Here is an 18,769-nt window from a genome sequence, read left to right as displayed (position 1 = left end):
AATCGGAGGCCGTGTGAGTGTCACATGACCTTAGAGAGGGGGCACAGCGACGCGCGGAAAGCGTATCACGGGCCACGTCCACAGAACGGAATTGGCTAAGATAGCTCGTAGCATCCGCTACGTCCGGACGTAAGGTGAAACGGGGCATAGGCGGGTTCTTCTTTATATATATGAAAGCTTAGTGACGACACTCCTCACGTCTCAAGCTGCCGTCGCCGCGGCAGCTTGGGCAAGAGTAATCCTCACCGGGAACGTATGCGGTGAGCGCTACGTGCTTCGCATTGTTTTCAGGAGCTCCTTATCATTCATTATATGGTTAGGATGCTTGTTTTGTGCTTATTCTTTATTGAAACGAATGTTGTGCTGTATGTTGTTTGCATGGTGTTTTTTGTTAGCTTCAATCTTCTGAAGTCTTTTTTTTTTTTTCGTGAGAACGCCGACACGAATACACACGCGGGGAGAAGGAACGTGCTTCGCATTCTTCGCAGGCGCCGTTACCATCCATATGCGGTTTGCATTTCACACGAGGGCTTCGAATGACGTCAACCCCTTTCGAAGCAGATGCAAACCTTATCTTTACCAGAACGCGTGGAAGGGTGTTCCTATTGGTCGCACGCGCTTTATCATCCATCATGTGGTTTTGATGCTTGTTATGTGGTTTTCTTTATTGAAATGGACTCTGAGCTGTAGGCTGTATGTCTGATTTCCAAGTAGATATGCTGTTTTGCCTTCAATTGTTCGCCGGGAGTTTTTTGCTTAGAACGCTAACGACACGAAAATTTCCTTGGCGGGTAGAGGTATAAAGCTTTGCTGTAAAAAGGAAGAGATTGGTACTTGTGTCCAACTTTCTTATTCGACAGTGATCATTTTATCAAGCACCTCTTCCCGCTTGTCCCAATCTGCCGGATGGACATCCATGCCGGACGGACATCCATCAGATATTCCACCTCGGCCGGCCGGTGGACGGCCGGCTCAAAGTTCCCGAGAGCCACCTTCGGTCTCGGGTTGACGCCGCCTTTGGCCTCGCTACGCCGGTTCACCAAGACCTCGAAGCGGTTGTCCGGGGTCAGCACCAAGGTGCAGAGGTGCGGCCTCTTGTCTCTGAAGACTCCGTCGAATTTGTAGATTTCGCCGTACTTTTTCCAGTGCTTCTTCTCGTAGCTGCCTTCGCGGGGGTTCCGGTGCCGGAAGATGTGGAACATCTTGTGGTCCGTGGAGCATTAGTCGGGCTCAAACATGATGGTGTAGGGGGACTTGTCGTGGAACTGACGCAGGACCCCGTTCTTCTCCATGTCAAGAAGAAGCTTCACGTAGGCGCCACCACAGTCCTGGCACACCTGGAACTGCACCTCGCACTGTAGCACGAAGGGCTTGTGCTTAAACACGTGTGGCTTTTCCAGCTTGGCGGCGACGGCGTGGTGGCGCTCCTTGGTCTTGAGCACCAGGCCCAGGTCTCTACGCAGGTGGTTCTGGGCAGCGACCTCCACCTGCCATATACCATCGTACTTGGCTGCGCTGTCTGCCGCGCCGTCCTTGGTTGCCTCCGACAAGACCCATCGGTCTTTGAACGCGTCTAGGTCGTCGAAGTTCCCCGCTATATGGGCAAACTCCACAGGCTTGAGAACGTTGTACACTACGTCTTCAACTGGCTCTACGTCATGCTCTTAGCTTTCTCCCCGTTGCAGAGGACTCCTGGCACCAAGAGGAGCAGAACAATGTCGAAATACATCTCCTGGCCGGTCTTTCTCGTCGTGCGACTCGCTGATCGTGGTGCTGTTAGGGCCCCCGAAAGAGTCCCAAAGTTCATCTCCCCACCACCGCTTTTCGACTGCCTCTATTGACTCCACGCCGGCAACACCAATGACGCTGATTCCATGATTCCTATATTCGTCTTGCTTAACTGGTCAAAAAGGGCCTACCTTTGTCGTCTCGTAGAGTGCTCTCATCGACGAAACTTCGACCAGGACTCAAGCCTCCCCTATAGAGCAGGCAGCATGGCTCTGCTCATTGGTGAAGCCAAGTGCCTGCTAGATTCTAGAGTTCACAAGAGGCGCTAGTAACAGCCCCTTGCAGGACAGCAGCAAGTGGGGAAGTCTCTTCCCACGCACTGCACCTTGTATCCGTCACGCTGCGATCATACTTGCGTCGGTAAGGTCGGGTGCGTAGGGCTTGCAACGGGCTTCGACAAGTAGTCCGCTGCCCAGTGTGCTTCCACAGAGAGTCAGGGGGTTGATCTCAGTCTTCAATGACGCGTACAGGCGCATGGTAGGATGTCTGAAAGACGATCCCATCGCCACCTGTTGGTTCAGAATCACACTAACCAAGGGTACAGTTTCACCCTAATGCCAGACCGGGCGTCTGTTGTCTATCCTAAAGCGCGCTCTAAACCCGTGCGCCGCCTAGTTATCTTCTTCCTCACTACATTATTTTCTCTCCGTCTCTTGAAACTTCGGACGGTGTCCTTTATGCACGAATATTCGGTCATGGTGCACCTCAACCCGCGATGGATCGTTACTTCGTTGCGCTAAACGACGGCGCTGAGAAGTATGACGACAGTAAATGGTCTTCCCCAGCTCTGGTGCAACTTCCGTGACAGCCCTTTCAAATAGACCCTTTGAGGTATTCAGTCTGGCCACTTTGATCACTATCATCATCTGAAAAATGGCATATGTACCATACTAATGGCTGCCTTCTGTTTACTGATGAAGGAAGAAGTTGAAGATGCTCCTAAGCAGATGATTCGAGGCCTATCCATTCTAGACGTTAGCGCGACGTGAAACAGGACCTCGATGCGAGAGCTGCGTAAGCGTTCATTTCTAACTCGGGCCCAGTCGATTTGTTATTAGCACAGAATTTACTTCAAAGCCCCTTGCTGTATCGAACTTTGTCAAGGCGTCTATGGGGGTTGGTGCTTCGTTCTGACTGGTTGCGTCTTTTTCAACATCGAAACTGAGAGATTGAAAAAAAAAAACTGAACAGTGAAGCGCACATTTTCGTTTACCGCTGACTTGCGAAACTGACGGTGCCCCATAAAATACTGCAGACCACAGGTTCATTGCCGCCATTAGTGCGGTAAAAGTTAAACTGCCATTTGAGTCACCACATGGCACTGAATTCCGGAAAGGGTCTATTGAGTTATAAAGGCACGCCCTGTCTGAGGTGCATCAATGCCCTTCGGTTTAGGGTGATACCATTCTTTTTATTAGCCGTTGCCGACAGCGCGCGCTCTCGCGAAAGCATGGAGATATGAAGAAGAGGAGGAAACATACCGGCTCAAGCCAGCCAAACGAGAAAATCCCAAGTGCAGACGGAAGTAGAGGTCACAGTCGGTGGCAACACCCCCATGGATGATCAAAACAGCTGTTGGCGTCAAATCAGCCGTCTTTTCTTCCAAACAACACTTTTTGGTTTTGTAAATTTTGGTAATCGTTGGGGGCATGTCCCTCCAAACTAGAAGTCTCCCCCTGCTTCACCTCTGGTGGCGTCGTCACCTCCAGAAGCTTTCTATCTCGACGCGGGAAAAATACGAATAGCCGTCAACAAAACGCCGCAGCAGCACTGTCATGCAAACAGCTTTCGCTAAAACAACGCACTTTCCCGCGCTGCAAAAAAAAAAAAAAAAAGAGCGGGGGAAGAAGATAACCAGATGTGATCACCCTAAGCAAAGCGCACACAAAGGCACCCTAGCCCTGTCACCTGGGAGCATTGTCGTTTATCCGCTTGCAAAATGTTGCCTAGCAAATGCTTGCATAAGCGCGGGGGTTTCTCTCAAATGGCTCCCTTAGGACACTGGTTCTATGGCCGATCATGATGTCCGTGAAATGGCTGCATCACAGGGTATTCGAATGTGATGACCGAAAATCATTATAGCGGGCGTGTAGCATGTCCCCTCGTGAGCAGCCGTACGGTGCACTTAGAGAAATAAGGGCACAATGAGGTATCCCAGTCGTCCAGGCGATAACTTACGAACATAGAAGTAAGGTTGGAAAGTGCTTTTTTTGCATTGTCGTTCGACTGTGCGGGTGGAGGGGCGTCGTACTTGTCTTTGCAATGTTTAAAATCTTGCAGACCTCGAGAAATACTTGGCGTAAGAAGCACCTGACTTGTTCTTAGTGAATGCTCAGAGGCCACGTAACTGCTTATCCATAGCGCCAGCAATCTCGGGTGTGACCTAGTTGTGAATGGGAATGGCCCCTGGCCTTTGGAGACCTGGTAAAGTTGTCAACAATTGCGGACAGTTTCCAATTTAGATTGAGGAAAACGATCCAAGCACGTCGATGCCAACGCGTTCAAAAGTTGCTCCCGCTACGTGCAGTTGAAATGGTGCGCGCTGTTTTATGTGAGGTGCTTTACCCGATGCACACAGTTCACACCGACGGCAACACTGCTTTACATCATTGTAGCACTGCAGCCAGTAGAAGCGTTGACGAATCCCTATTATAGTACAATTCATGCCAAAGTGCCCTCCTTATGGGAAGTGTTGCTGGACCACCTGAGAACTAAGTTTGCGCGGCAGCACCGGTTGCCAGACGACACATACACCAGCAGCAGCGGACTCCCAGTGTATGTAGACAACTTACGCCTGCCGGGACAAAGGATCACATTGCACCAGCTCTTAAGTCCCAATCTTAAGATATGTCTCATTGACACCTCTTGAGATTGGGGTCTGCTCTTCTCCATCTTCCACTGAACTACTGGGCCGATGTCTGGATAGTCAAGTTGAACAGCACGGAGGGTTTCCAACGACCATGCTTCGTTGTTGCAAGGATGATTTCTCAGTCCGGTGAGCGACTTAAAGCTGCGTTTTGTAATACCCAGGCACAGCTTGCACGACTTCTCAACGCAGGGACGACGAGAGATGCCATCGGCGTGGGTATAATAATAGGAGCAGTGCGATGCTGGATATCGAAACCGTATTTCATTTTATTTTATTTTATTTTATTTTTTGTTTCCTCAGGGCTCAAAGGCATTAAAGAAGAGGAGGAAAAAAATGACGATAACAAAATACAAATTACAGGTTAGGCACAATCAGCAACAATATTATTATTGATGGCAGTTCTAGAAAGATCGAAGTCCGTGATGACGGCATTTGTCCTGGAAAAGTTGTTCCAGTCCTAAAATTCAAACAACCTTCCCGGGACATGAAGGTTAGAATGTCTACGAGGGGACTTGAAACTTAGCGTTCATGTTAACAATGCGTGATCTGTTCGGAGAATGAATTTCCGGCCATAACATAGTGATGGAAATGGATATATAGCATTGATGATGACCAAAAGTTCGCGCCGTGTTGTGCAGTTATTGTGTTTGGGCTTCGTGAAGTCTTTGTTGTACAATGCAATGACATTTCTCGCTGTTATCAGTTCTGTTCTTGTGTCAAGCTACCGAGGCACTGGCATCAGTGTCAAGTATGAATATTGGAGTCTTTTGGGTAGGCAAGAGTTGGCAGAGACGTGAGTGCTGTTTTGAGTGCCTCAGTGATTAGCCCAATTTGACCTTTTTCTTCTGTTTAAGAATATAAAGGCTTGACAATGTCAGCAAAACTGGGGGCAAATCTTCGTCAGTAGGATCACAGTATGCCAACCCAATGAATCCTTGTACGTCATCGGCGGTTTTCGGAGTCAACCACTGCAGGTAAGAGCAGAGAGTTTTCGATGGCCTGTGGAAAACCATGTCCGTCGAAATGATGTGCCAGAGATATACGACCTGCCTTGTGAACAATGAACATTCCTTTGGTGTTAGCTTTATATTCGCCTTTGGTAACCGTGAAAATACCAGCTCAAGGTTTGCCAGATAATCAACAAATGTCTTGCCAAAGACAGCAATATCTTCGAGATATACGAGACAAACTGTGTCCATGAGATCGTAGAAAATGGATTCCGTAAATCCGGGCAAACACTGCTTATACATTATACACGGAACAGTTTGTATGCAGATTTGAATGCGAGTCATCGCGAGATCCGTTATTCGAATGCCGCATGGCAATACGTTCAAGGAGAAAACTTGGCGCGCGGCATTGGAGCCACGGATATTTCGGTGACTCATGTTTGCAGATTGTCTTTTGTATAATGTTTGAGCAGTGTGACCCCGGCTTTAGTCTTTGAAATGTAGCTGGAGCACTGCAGAGTCAAAATGGCATCACCCTAAATCGATACGAGCCCTTTCTTGCGGTAAAGGCGGTCTCCTAGGGATCCTTCGGGTGTACTGGAACCGGTCAATATCTATTATTCACGTCAAGCGTAGAAAATCACGAGAGCCCCAAGAGAGCGTCCAAAATGTCGTCGGTTCGAGATAAGGAAAAAGATACCTTTATCGTGACATCATTGAGTCGCCCACAGTCTACGCAGAAGCGTGTTGACCCATCCTTTCTCTTTACTAGTGTGACTGGTGAAGACCAGGGGGAACACGAGGGTTCAATCACGCCCTATTAGCATCGTCTTGACCATGTCACTGACTTATGACCGCTGAGCAAGGGGGACGCGTTTGAGAGGCTGCCGTGCAGTGGTAGCTTGTCCTGTTGCTGTTCGGTGTGTTGCTGCTGACGAGAGCCCAAACTCGACTTCGCCTGTACTAAAAGAGTGTTGCATTGTTGAAGTAGCTTGCATCTTACCAGCGTCGGCTTCATTCAAGTTCACAGTCGTACAGTGGTGAAAGGTGTGCAGCTATCTTGATAGATAGCCCGCGGAGGCCAAGGTACGGAAGAAAAGTATTTGCTGGGAGCCCACTGTCGTAAATCGTGGCGGCACCCAAAGGAAACAGGTCGGTGCCTAAACGCAGCAACCCAGTATCAAAGTCAAGTACGGACTTGTGTGAGTTGAGGAAATAGACGTCATGGATACACTGCTCCTCAACAGCCGCGACAATAAAAAGCAATGTAGCTTGAAGAATTCCTGCTGTGAAAGGCACACTTGTGCGGCCCATACCAGCTACCATATCCCCTGTTGCGGTTTGGTGGGATGACTCGGCTTGCCTTCAGCAAAACTTCCAGGCGGATGAGAGATGCTCTTGTCCTGGTGTCAACAGGTGCGAGCACTGACACACCGTTGACGACGCCCTGGATGTACATGGAAGTCAGAGACGGAGTCAAAACACGAGTTGGTATGATTCTGCTTAGATTCCCCGCTGTTGAATTCCGGCTATTCGAATGCCATGCTCTGGCACACTGCCCACGTGGGACCTTGATGGTGGACAATCCAGTGAATGAGAGCTGGAAGTGCTTGCATCCTTAAAGTGGGGCTTTTTGGATTGCAAACACTTGAATCGAAATGCCTACCGAGCAGCTTCTATGTCCAAGGTACAAGTGTGTGCTTCCCGCAGACATGCTTGGGCGAAGTACATTCTGCACTTTGACAGACGAGATGGTGTCTATAAATGTCATGGCGGCGACAGCATCAGTTGTTTCTTGCGGACCACCAGGAACGCAAGACGTGCGAGGCGTTTGATGTAATCTGTGAGATTGGATATGGAAGATTGTCTCCAGTGTTGGGAAGTACTTGAAGTACATTGTACTTAATGTACTACTTCAAGTAGGTTTAAGAAACTTGTACCTTACTTGAAGTAAATTTTCTGAGTATGTACTTGTACTTTACTTAAAGTATTTTTTCCTTGGAAAGTACAATTCCCGACTTCAAAGTACATTCCCCAAATGTGGTTTTGTTAAATTAGTATCACGAAATTATGCTTTGTTAATTCCAAAGAAATACTGGGAGGTTTAGTTTACCCATACCAGAAACGTGAGTAGACGACGCATCGCTCCGTTTGTTCTGGGGGCGGCTTTCCCGTAGCTTTTTGTACTTCTTGGTCGGTCAGTGCGAGCGAGAGGTTTAAGATATTAGACGAGCAAAATGAATAAAATGTACCACCCGAGACTGTGGTGCGGAAAAATTAAACTTTCGAGTCGAAGAAAAAGACAAGAGAGGAGAACGTCAGTATATTTTGAGACATTCTCGTTTGTCTTTTCCTTCGACTTGAAAGTTCCTTAATTTTTTCGCACCCCAATCTCAGGTGTCACATTATGAATAATTATCACCAGCTCGCTTGCACACTCTCTGGTTTTGTTTTTTTTTATTAAAGAGATGACACTCCTCTATGAGAGGATTGCTTGCGGAAGCTACAGGGTTGACGTCATGCTCTCTCCTAGTACATTGAACCCCCTTGGATGCAACAATCCACTACAAGAAAATCACAGTACAGTGATTTTCAGGAATTAGGCTCAATTCCTGAAAATAAGTACTCTGGGGCCACTTTATCAAATATTCGCCGCTGTTTTTGAAAATAGGTGATGCAGCCCTGATTACCCCTGGGCAATGCATACCAGTCAAAAAATCACTGTATAGGGGAATGAAAGGGCATCATGAACCATTGTGTTAAAATACTTATACTTTACTTTGAAAGTACGTTGTATTTATAGTACTTTACTTCAAGAACATTGCACTCAGTGTACTTACTACTTCACTTGAAGTACATCACGCCTAATTTACTTTGTACATTACTTGAAGTACCTTCTAGATGTACTTCATCCAACACTGATTGTCTCCTCCGGAGACTGGCGGCGCCTGCGACGGTGTACATGATGCATGCACAGGAGCAGCCTTCCTCCGAAGCGCGCGTTTTAGTTTTGTGACCAAAGCCTGGTAGGATTGTCAAGGTTCAGGTGGTAAATAATGCATTAGATTCAACGCTGGCCCACCTAGATGGGTGGCCAAGACTTTGAGGCTCTGCCTAATAGGTCGCGACAGAGATGATATTGACTTGCAAAATATCCTATTAGGCCCCTAATGAGTGCTATGATCGTATTTCGATGGTTTGAAGCGTCGACTTGGCAGTCCCAATGGGTTCTGGGCTGGAACGTTAACAGCACGGGAATCCTTGCCTTATTGGAATTTGGACTCCAGGCGCTACCAACTTTCGGCGACAGAGGCCGTCAAGTCCTCAAAGCATGACACTGCGTCTTGCAAGAACTGACTCTCCTTTCGTATGCGCGAGGATTTGGCTTGCTCCAGGGGATATTACGGAAGCGTCATTAGTTGGAAAGCAAGCGGGTTCAAGACGACCAGATTTCCGGTGCTGTTACTCGCTGTCTGGTCCTCTCCAGGAGTGGAGACAGGTTCCATCCTCGGAAGAAGGAGTCTACCGGGATAAAGTTCCACTTCCGACATCGAATAAAGCGTGTTCCGCTTGCAAACTGTTTAATTTCCGACCCGTGGCCCTAGCGGCTAATTTGTGTGGTCATTTCCTGGCAAAATATATTACCATATCTTCGGCAAGTGCGTTCGCGTGGTCAAGAACTGGCGAGTGCACGCCGTTCGGGTGGAGCTTCTCAGGCGTGTGCAGGCATTTCGGCGGCACAATGTTTGCCTGAGCTTCAAGAGGTTGGGCAGCTTGTTTGCCAGACTGTATTGGCACTGATCGCCACTTGGGGGGCTAGAGGGTGTTGAGCAACTTCCGGTGGTATGAAGCCACCGGAAGTAAACGGCTTGTCCCGGAGGTGAGCCGTTGACAGGCTTTGTAACCCTTCCGAGGGCTTGTTCTAAAAGTGTCCAGGGCGCTGGATTTTTGCTTGTCATCTTTAGAGAGCCTGCTTGTTGGGCAGTAAGAGCGCATGCAGACCCGAGAAGACTCCTGGGAAGTAATTCGATGGGATCATTTTGAGATTCTGGTTGATCAAGTCAGCATATGTTCCAAGCTAAAATGCCTCATTCTTGGGATTTAATTGAAAATGGGATTATTAAAACCCACTCAAAGACACAGGAAAGTATGGATGAATACATCGACTGAATGCACTAGGAAGCCCAGCACTAGGACGCCCAACTTCCGCGACAAGCATCGAACTTCCGGTGGCTGCACTTACGTCCGGCTCGGAAAGTAGCTATGCGCCATCCAGCCCTTTGTATATAGTTTTCACGGACGTCACTGCCGCGGCTTATTGGATATGTCGGCGTCATCACCAGGTACTGACATAGTTTCGGTTTCAGGCCGCCTCCGGCAACACTGGCCGCTGGTGCATTGTTTTCGCTGCACTTTCCTTCTTTCATGTTATGTACACTTGCGGTCACAATGGTGCAGTAATGCCGGTGTGCGCGATGTTAGGTTGTCACCAGCAGAAGAAAGTCCTCCGCAAAGGAGAGAAAAACAATGCGAAATATAAGGCTGCATTTTTTGTCGAAATGATAAACCGACAGTTTGAGCTCACAAACTGCTGTCCGAGATTCAGTGGAGCTTATTTTGCTCGGATACACCGGAAGGATTTGAAGAACCTGGACAACGACCGTAGCTGGGGTCGTTGCTTCATTATCGGTAAGGAATACATGTGTCATCCAAATATATAGATTTCTGAAACCTTAAGTTCTTACTCTGTGCGCTTTGCCACAGCGGCTAAGGCAGATTTATAGTGTGTGTCGGTGCCCATGCTGCATGCTGCTCTCTTTACTTTTAAGTTTTAACTCTGTCGCAGAGCTTCCCCATCTCCGTAGTGTTCCCTGCCTACTTATGTTGGTAGTGTTTCGGTGGCGGCGCGAGTTTGTACAGCTCAGATACTGCGGCTTTTAATGCCTCAAGTACAAGCACGTATTTTAATGTGCAGGTGAACCTTCGACTCTCATGAACAATGCGAACCCCTATTGGGTGCCCACCCAGCGTCTGGGCTACGAACGCGGTGAACAACCTCCGGCCTTTATGAGCCTTGCCGGTTTGCATAATGCATTTGATTAATCCTCTGAGTTAAAAAGTTCAGTTCAGTGATCCTGCATTTCGAATGGAAACTTAGTGTTGTAGTCATGCATGTGGATGCTGTAACATACGCACGATACACACGCCGTAGCGATATCGTAGTCGAGCAGCGTACGAGTGGCGGCGGCTTCCGCGTCTGCTTCTTAGTTCTTAGTACCTGGTAATGGCGGCCGGCAGGCGGGAATAGGGAAAGTGACGTCATGTGAAAACTATCTACAATAGAGATTAGTGGTGTCCGGTATCGTCATATCCGAATCGGGAAGGGGAACCAAACGAAACAACGCTCGCCGATAACCGGTTCGAGTAGAAAACGAAGCCATAGAAACAGTGATCTGTGATCCGAGAAAACGTAGCAAAAACAACGAAGATAAATGTACAATGTTTAAAAGGAAGCTAACACTTTTGGAAGAATTCGTCCTGCAGCTTGCACAAGGTTAGTTTGCTCTTGGACAGGGTGTGTTATTACACCGCTGTAAAAAAAAAATATGGATAGTGCTGAAGCTCGGCACTTGAACGAGCAATGCAGTTTCAAAGCGGTGGGCTCAATGAAAAGGTTCCGGAAAATATAATACCAATAAAAAAAAAATGAACAGTGACGCTGATAGGTCTTCTTGGGAGCCTTGTTAGATGGCAACAGTTTTTCAGAAATTCAAACAAAATATATTAAAATGTGACGCGTGTGCGGGCAGCACACCACAATTTTATTAATATGCCCCCCACACACACACGTACACGCACACGTACAAACACACACATTAGTTTATAATGTAAGATCGTGTAAGCTGTGAGTCTGGTAATGCCAATATTTCGGAAAATAGGGTGAAGCCACTTGTATTTACACACATCTGAGTCCGAATTTATGTTGTTGATGTATACACCGTGCTTATCGTACAATAAGATAATCGCAAAAAGTTAACAAGCTGACCAGCGACCCATTCAAACGAAAACACCAGTTGCCGGCGCTTTGTGTTGAATTGAATTGAATTTGTTTTTATTTAGACACAAGGTCTAGGGCAGACATGTACAAGTTACACAAAAAGTAATTAAGTTAAGTTACCGAGTATTGACCTGAAAAGTAATTTGAGTAGAGTAGAAATTACTTAAATGGAAAGTAATTGAGAAAATTACTAATTACCGTAAAGGAAGTAGTCAATTACCTTTCAAGTTACTTTTATATGTTTTTGTATGGTAAAAAGAAAGTACATAGGTTTTGATTCGTTGCGGAAAATGTGTCATTTCTACTTTGAGGTTTAGCACTGCCTGAGCTTGATTTTTTAGACAGTGCATGCTTGTTTACAGTGTTCCGTAAAGTACATCTTCAAAGTACTTGAAGTAAAGTACAAAGTAAATGAGAGGTTATGTACTTCAAGTAAAGTAGTATGTACACCAGGTGCAATGTTCTAGAATTAGCGTACTATAAACACAATACCTTTCAAGGTACAATACAAATACTTTTAACACAATCTTTCATACTGACCTTTCATTCCCTATACAGTGTTTTTTTTTTAATTGGTAGGAATTGCTACAAAGGTAATCGGAGGTGCATCAGTTTTTACGGAAATGGCAGCATATATTGTATAAAGTCAAGTCGCCACAGAGTAGTTGTTTTACTCTTGCTGACGAGCTATTTGACACAATCAACTTATAAGGCACTTATTTGTGTCGGTCTTATAGCCGCCATTACTTCATTCAGAGAAATGACCAGATGACGTCTCGAAAGAGCGCGTTTTCACATGAAGATATGCCATTTTTTGTTTTCAAATTCGGGGAATGTACATTCAAGTCGGGAGTTTTACTTTCCTCGAAAGGTACAAGTACATGCTCAGAGAATGTACTTCAAGTAAAGTACAAGTTTTATAAACAATAGTGCTTCAAGTACCATGTACTTAGAGTCCTTCCCAACACTGCTTGTTTATTATATAAAAACGTTGGGGGAATTATTAAGGTTTCTCGAACGATCTTCGAATCTTCGAAGATCTGCATATCCTGAGTTTCGGGAGGAAAGACAACGCAAAAAAGGTCGCCTTTGCGTTGCCCTTTAGTAGGCGATTCTTCAAGTGCAGCACAGACTACGGGAGCACCAGATGAGCTTCATAGCAGGTGCTGCATTTTGTTGCCTCCTTTGAGTGAAGATGCAATGTGTGCAGCTCCTGTAGTGGGCGAGAGTTTCTACGCTGGGAAAAAGCGGGGACCAGCCCTTTCTTCAAATGGGTCAAGTCTTCTTGGGCTTCAGGACACAAAGAAACGCCGATCTTCGGCGCTAAACCCGCAGTTACTCGGCCTCTCTTGCGTCCTGTCCGTTCGCTCCCCGCGCCTCGTAGCAACGTTGTTGCAGTTGGGGGGGGGGGGGGGGGGGGGGAAGGGGGGGGGGGCTTGTGAAAATTTTTTGTGGGTTTCGAACTCTCCAAATTGTTTTCTCCCCCACCCCCTTCCTACGCCACATGCTTCTCCCTCTTTGCAAATATAAGCTGATCTTCCAACATCTTATCTCTTCTGCGTAGGAATGTTTGTTGATAGGCAAAACAACCACTAAAGTTCGAAAGTAAATTGTAATTTGAGTAGAAGTTACTAAAAAAAGTAATTAAAGTAAACTACTAATTACCGAAATAAAAATGTAATTGAAAGTTACTAAACTACTCAGACAAGTAGTTAAACTCTAGTAACTTGAGTAGAGTAGTTGAACTACGTACAAGTCTGGTCAAGGGTAACAGAAAGGCAGATTGATTCTGCTTGACGAGGCACTATAACCCGTTTACACTGCTCAGCAGGCGAAAACAAAAATACTACACAATAAAGAACAAAAAGACATAGTAGCACATCAACAACAGTTAGAACAGCATAGTTTGTGCAAAGTTAATACAATCGTCAGTGCTTGTTTAACATTTTGGAAATGCAAAACGAACCAGGTAATACAACTCCTGAGCAATGAAAACAATATCTGGAAATATTTACTCCACATGACATGACAGAGGGTACCGTTTTATAGTATTTTTGAAGCCTTGTTTTGAAGCACACTCTGAAATCATTTCCATAACGGCTGGATGTTTGTTTAAGATCTCCGGTATTAAGTATGCGAATTGGTGATATCCATAATTCATCCTAGACCAAGCTATTAACTAAGAGCCATGTAGAAGATTGTATTGTGCAATATTAGGAAGAAGTGGGTAAAGAAAACAGGACTGGTAACTAATTATTTTAATATAGATATGCATTGAACGTTGGAGGAATAGATAACAAATAGTAAAAAAGAAGTGTTTGAAAAATAGCTGTGCTGTGCGCTCAGTACGCTAAAGGTTTTCTATACAACGTACTGCTTTTCTTTCTTTTTTTTTGTGAAAGAAACATTTTTTAAATGTTTGTTTTAGTTTTTGAACCACAAAATAATATACAGTAATAGAGATGAGAGTACACTAAAGTAGAGTACAACTGGCATCTTAACCAGCATGGAAACAGCAATCTAATTTTCTATAATATAATAATAGATTTAGAGGTACTCGCATGAATCTTATTTATATGAGGTCTCCAGATTAGATTTTTTTTTTAAATAACTCCTAAGAATTTATGGACTTAGACACGCTTTATCACAGAGTCCTGGAATTTTCAAATACTTTCACACTCATCAGGTTTACTTCATGGCTTAAAAAATATATATTTAGTTTTTGTAACATTTAACTGAAGCTGAATAGAGTCAAGCCAGTCTGATAACTCGCTTAGCCATGTGTTGGCAGTAATTTTAAGATCACGCAAAAATGGACCAGAAAAATAAAGATTGTATCGTCGACACACAAAACTATTTCAGGAGTGTTTATTATACGTACAATATCATTAATATAAATAATAAAAAAACAGAGGACCTAAAATAGACCCCTGTGGAACAACATATAAAATTTTTTGTCTTAGACGGGTACCCATTAAAACACGTATATCGAAACCGACATGATAAGTAACTACGTACAATATCTAAAGCGACCTCGAATTCCATGAAACGGTAGTTTATAAAACAAGATATCATGTTTAATGAATCAAGCGCGTTTCTAAAATTACGCAATATTTCAGGGGTAAATAGATAATTTTCAAAATTATAAATCTTTCTTCGATCCCAGTAGCGCCATTTCGGTTCCTTTTCTTTCTTGAAAACCGTATTGCTGCATTACAGAAACAACTCTATGATTCAAAAACTTGCTAAAACGTTTTTTTTTTATCGGATGTTCTAAAACTTCTGAAAACAAAGGAAGTACGGATATCGGCCTAGAGTTATTAATGTCAAAAGGACATAATTTGTGCAAAAGAGCAACATTACATATATATGCTGGAGGGGAGAACAGAAAAGGTGAGCGACAGTTGTGATCGGCATGGCCTTGATGTCATCTGCTCCGGCTGCTGTGTTTATATTTAAAGATTTATAGATTAAGTATATTTCTTGTTCATCAGTTTGGGTCAGTATAATAGAATCTACAGCTGCAGATGAAATATACTTGTCTAAGCTTTCTTTTGAGCCTTGTGACTACAGTGACGAAACCGCACTTCAAAATAGGAATGAAGTTTGTACGCCAAAGGGCATCACAGTACTGAGTACTCAAACGTTAGTTTCAAGAGTATCTTTTTGAATTGCCAAAACGGTTTGCGACAGTATTCTAAGGTTTCCAAGGTTATTTCGAAATAGCTGCGAACTTGTTTTTATAGTATTCTTCACGAGCTTTCTTAAGGTTTTTGCTATTTTTTCATATACGGATGAAGTTGTATAATTTGTTACGTTCCTTAATTTTTTTCATACAACTCGCGTGTAACCCGTACGGTTTCTTAGACTTTTTGTAATTATAATCGGTCGGAGAGGAAATACTTAATTGTAAATGTGCTTTATCTTCTGCACAAAAAGTTAATAACACAATTTTTTTACCCATTATAAACGTCATCCCAATAACTCGTAATTTGGTGCGCCTCTGGCGCGTTTTTGGTTGCCGGTGCTGCCGGCAAGGACTCGCCGACGATTGACCACCCGAATTCGCCATAAGTTGGACACTCGGCGAGAAAGTTGGCGAGATCGCCAACCGCCGCGATTGGCTAGTGTAGCGTCGCGAATGGTCAGCGCAAAAGTCAGGCCCAGCGCTGGCCAATGACGGCGGTCGGCGATCCCGCCGACTAACCTAGAGGCCCAGGTGTCCGCTTTCGATCCTCCCGCGCGCTCTAACCCCGTGCGCCCGCTTCCTTCTCTTCTTCCTCCCTACAATATATCAATCAGGATTAGCTTGTTTCTTCCTGTCTCTTCTTGCGGGAGGAGAAAAGCAGAAAACACTTTCAAAGAAGTCGCTTAAAGGGGCCTAAAAAGGAACGGTTTGCTGTCACCCTGTACAGAGAAGGGCGATCGGAAGCTAATGAATTATTTAGTAAATACGTGATTGCATAGCAACTAATCGCGGAAAAGGGGTACCGCGAGCTGGCACGCGACCTTGGCCAAAAATAAGAAGCACCGTCTCTCTTTAGGCGAGTGATACGATATTATCAGCGTCATTACTCGAAATAACAAATCGATCATTGGAATACTTAAAAAGTCGAGTTGAAGATTCTTGACACGCTCGAAATAAGTAAGCAGCATTCGACACGCAGATGGCGCGACGGATCGTGAGATTAGCGTCCCCTCCACGCGTACCTCGAAGGACGATCCAAGAGTCGACATACGAGGATCGGAATAGGAAATAGATGGAGGGAACGTTATTCACGTGGGCAGATTTGCCGCCCATTACGAGCGAGTCTTATCTTTCTTATCGGAGTTGTTAGTAGTGATGTGCCTGCGAGAGTTGACGCCTGCTTGACTCAATGAACGGAAATTGCTAGGTTTTTATTCTATATACTGTACTTAATTTGACGTGCTTTCTTTTAAATATTTGTTATAAAAGCAAATTTTTAATGCGCGTTTAGCCATTTCGCAGGGGAGTGTTAGGTGCGAGAGAGGATGGGGCGGGGGGGGGGGGGGGGTGGTAAACAAAATACAAAATGTACACAAAACATCCTTTTTAAAAAAGACAAATTGCATAACAGTAAAGGGCCAGACAGGAATTCACAAAATAACATACACGTAAAGTATTCTACGGTAGACTACTGGAATACAGCCGATGGTAAAAAGAAGCACTATCTCTGCTGGAAACAGGATCTTTGGGCAATGTGTTGCACTCTCGAGTGATTCGAATACAAAAATAAGGCACCCAGTCAATTTGATAGCGATATGGCGACACTATCTAGGGCGATTCAGCCGCATACACGTGGCGTTGGTTTGGAATGCACAGTTTGCTGAGGGATACTAGCTTAAGTGTATTATAGCAGTTAATACAAATTTCGCCGTGATATTTGTGTACAAACTTTCAAGGAATACAAACTTAGTCTTTTTTTCAGTTCAGTGCGGCGTGCGCGGGAGCATTAGTCACCTGTCTCAGTTGGAGAGCCTGGTTTTGGGATTCGTTGGAATTTGGTTTGCCAGCGGAACGGGTCGGGCGTATCAATACATGTGCAAGCCTTGGACGTACACAACTCGTTTCGTCCTCTCTGTATTATGTTCAGCGCGGAAATCAGTGGCGTTTTATACTTTTTGTTTCGCTTACATATATCAATTAAGTGAATAAAAAGAGACAAGCGTAATAAAGGAGACAGACTAAATCCACCACGATTTTGTTTATTGGAACTATGAGTAAAACCTAACAATAGACTCACATATAATAGTGAGCGGTTACAGGACTGAAACCCTCCTTTAGGTCATCAGATATGAGCACCGACATGAAACCAGCGAAGGTGTATCTTTTTTGCGCTTAAACGGCTTTTAGGTGCCTCATTGGGGCACGTTGAAGCCACTAACATCAGGGCCAGAGGCATTCCTAAGAGAGAGAGGTTGAAGAGACGAATGCCAACAGCCAAGGCTGCACATTATTGATGTTTGGACGAGCATAGCAGAGGAGAAACTTTGTTATAAACGCGATTAGTTAAAATGAGACGTCAGATTTTCCAGTAGTTGAGAGAGCAAATATGTTACGCGTTGAGTTCTTAAGTTCTCCGAATCTACATAAGTTGGCTTCACCTATTTCATCTTCAACTACCCCGACAGGACAAATTACCTGGAAATCAGGACAAATTGCCTGGAGACCGGGTCGTTTTCTAAACTCCCAGAAAACGAGGGAATTTCGGCGGGCGGTGCCACACAAACTCACCAGCACGTCAAAAAAAAAAAAAAAGAAAGCTGGAACGATGTTATTTCTTATCATGTCTCCCGCTTTATCACGTCGCCCACGCGCGCGCATTCTGCGGAGTACCGTTGCACTCCCAGGCGGTCGCGGTCCCTTTGACTAGCTTCTCGCGTCTGGCGCACGCGACTCTCGGTGAAGCGATTATTGCGCATCGATAAGAATGCCGGAGGCGACCCCCCGACAGGACGCCAGGCGGCCAGCTCACGTAGCGTCGTGCCGGTGGGTGGCTGAGCGCGGCGTTGGCTCACCCTGGTATCGTTGGGCCGGAGCGCCTTGAGGCAGAGCACCCTGGGCTGCGGCCGCCGACAGGCGCCCTCTGTCCAGACGAGCTGCTCGTGCTGTGCCGCCCTGGCGAAGGCCCTGTTGTGCGGCCTGCGCGGCCCCGCCGAGGCGACGAAGGCCACGAGGCCCAGGGCCAGGAGCGCGGTTAGGGCGCAGCCCGCGCGCATGGCTGGGCAGCGCGTTGGACGTCCGACCGCGTCGCAGCCGCTATCGCGTACATTGGGAAAGATACAAGCGAGCCCCCGGCGACGCTCCTTGGGGGGGCCCGGAGCCAACAAAAAACAACAAGAAGCGCGCGAATCGTGGCCGGGCGCTGTCACTCGATCCATGCGGCTTTCCTCTTGGGCGCGTAATCTGGTCCGTCTGGGCGCCCGCCCTCCTCGCGTGCGGCTCGCGTTCAAGCTAGACGCCTCACCCGGAAGGACGGGACCCGCAGTCCGGCCTTGCTTCCAACGTGCCCGGCCAGAGCCAGCCGGACCCTTGACCGAGACTTCTGCCTTCGACCCTCGGGTGCGTTTCCGGTCTAACAGGAG

General features: G+C 46.0%; 1 protein-coding gene and 1 pseudogene across 1 annotated transcript in view; both read right to left on the bottom strand.

The window, feature by feature from the left end:
- Positions 1-18,488, bottom strand: part of LOC8028215 — a 44,300-nt gene extending 25,812 nt beyond the window's left edge. The window contains exon 1 of the mRNA XM_029981256.4: positions 18,203-18,488. Within this exon, the coding sequence (XP_029837116.3) occupies positions 18,203-18,403 (201 nt within the window). The 5' untranslated portion in view covers positions 18,404-18,488. The remainder of the gene's footprint in view (positions 1-18,202) is intronic.
- LOC115321003 lies at positions 1,067-1,729 on the bottom strand (annotated as a pseudogene).
- Positions 18,489-18,769: the final 281 nt, after the last annotated feature.

The sequence above is a fragment of the Ixodes scapularis genome, unplaced genomic scaffold (assembly GCF_016920785.2).
Source record: "Ixodes scapularis isolate PalLabHiFi unplaced genomic scaffold, ASM1692078v2 PGA_scaffold9__187_contigs__length_104089568, whole genome shotgun sequence".
In the NCBI taxonomy this organism is placed as follows: domain Eukaryota; kingdom Metazoa; phylum Arthropoda; class Arachnida; order Ixodida; family Ixodidae; genus Ixodes; species Ixodes scapularis.
Note: the sequence above shows the minus strand (reverse complement) of the source record. Positions and strands in the feature narration are given on the sequence as shown.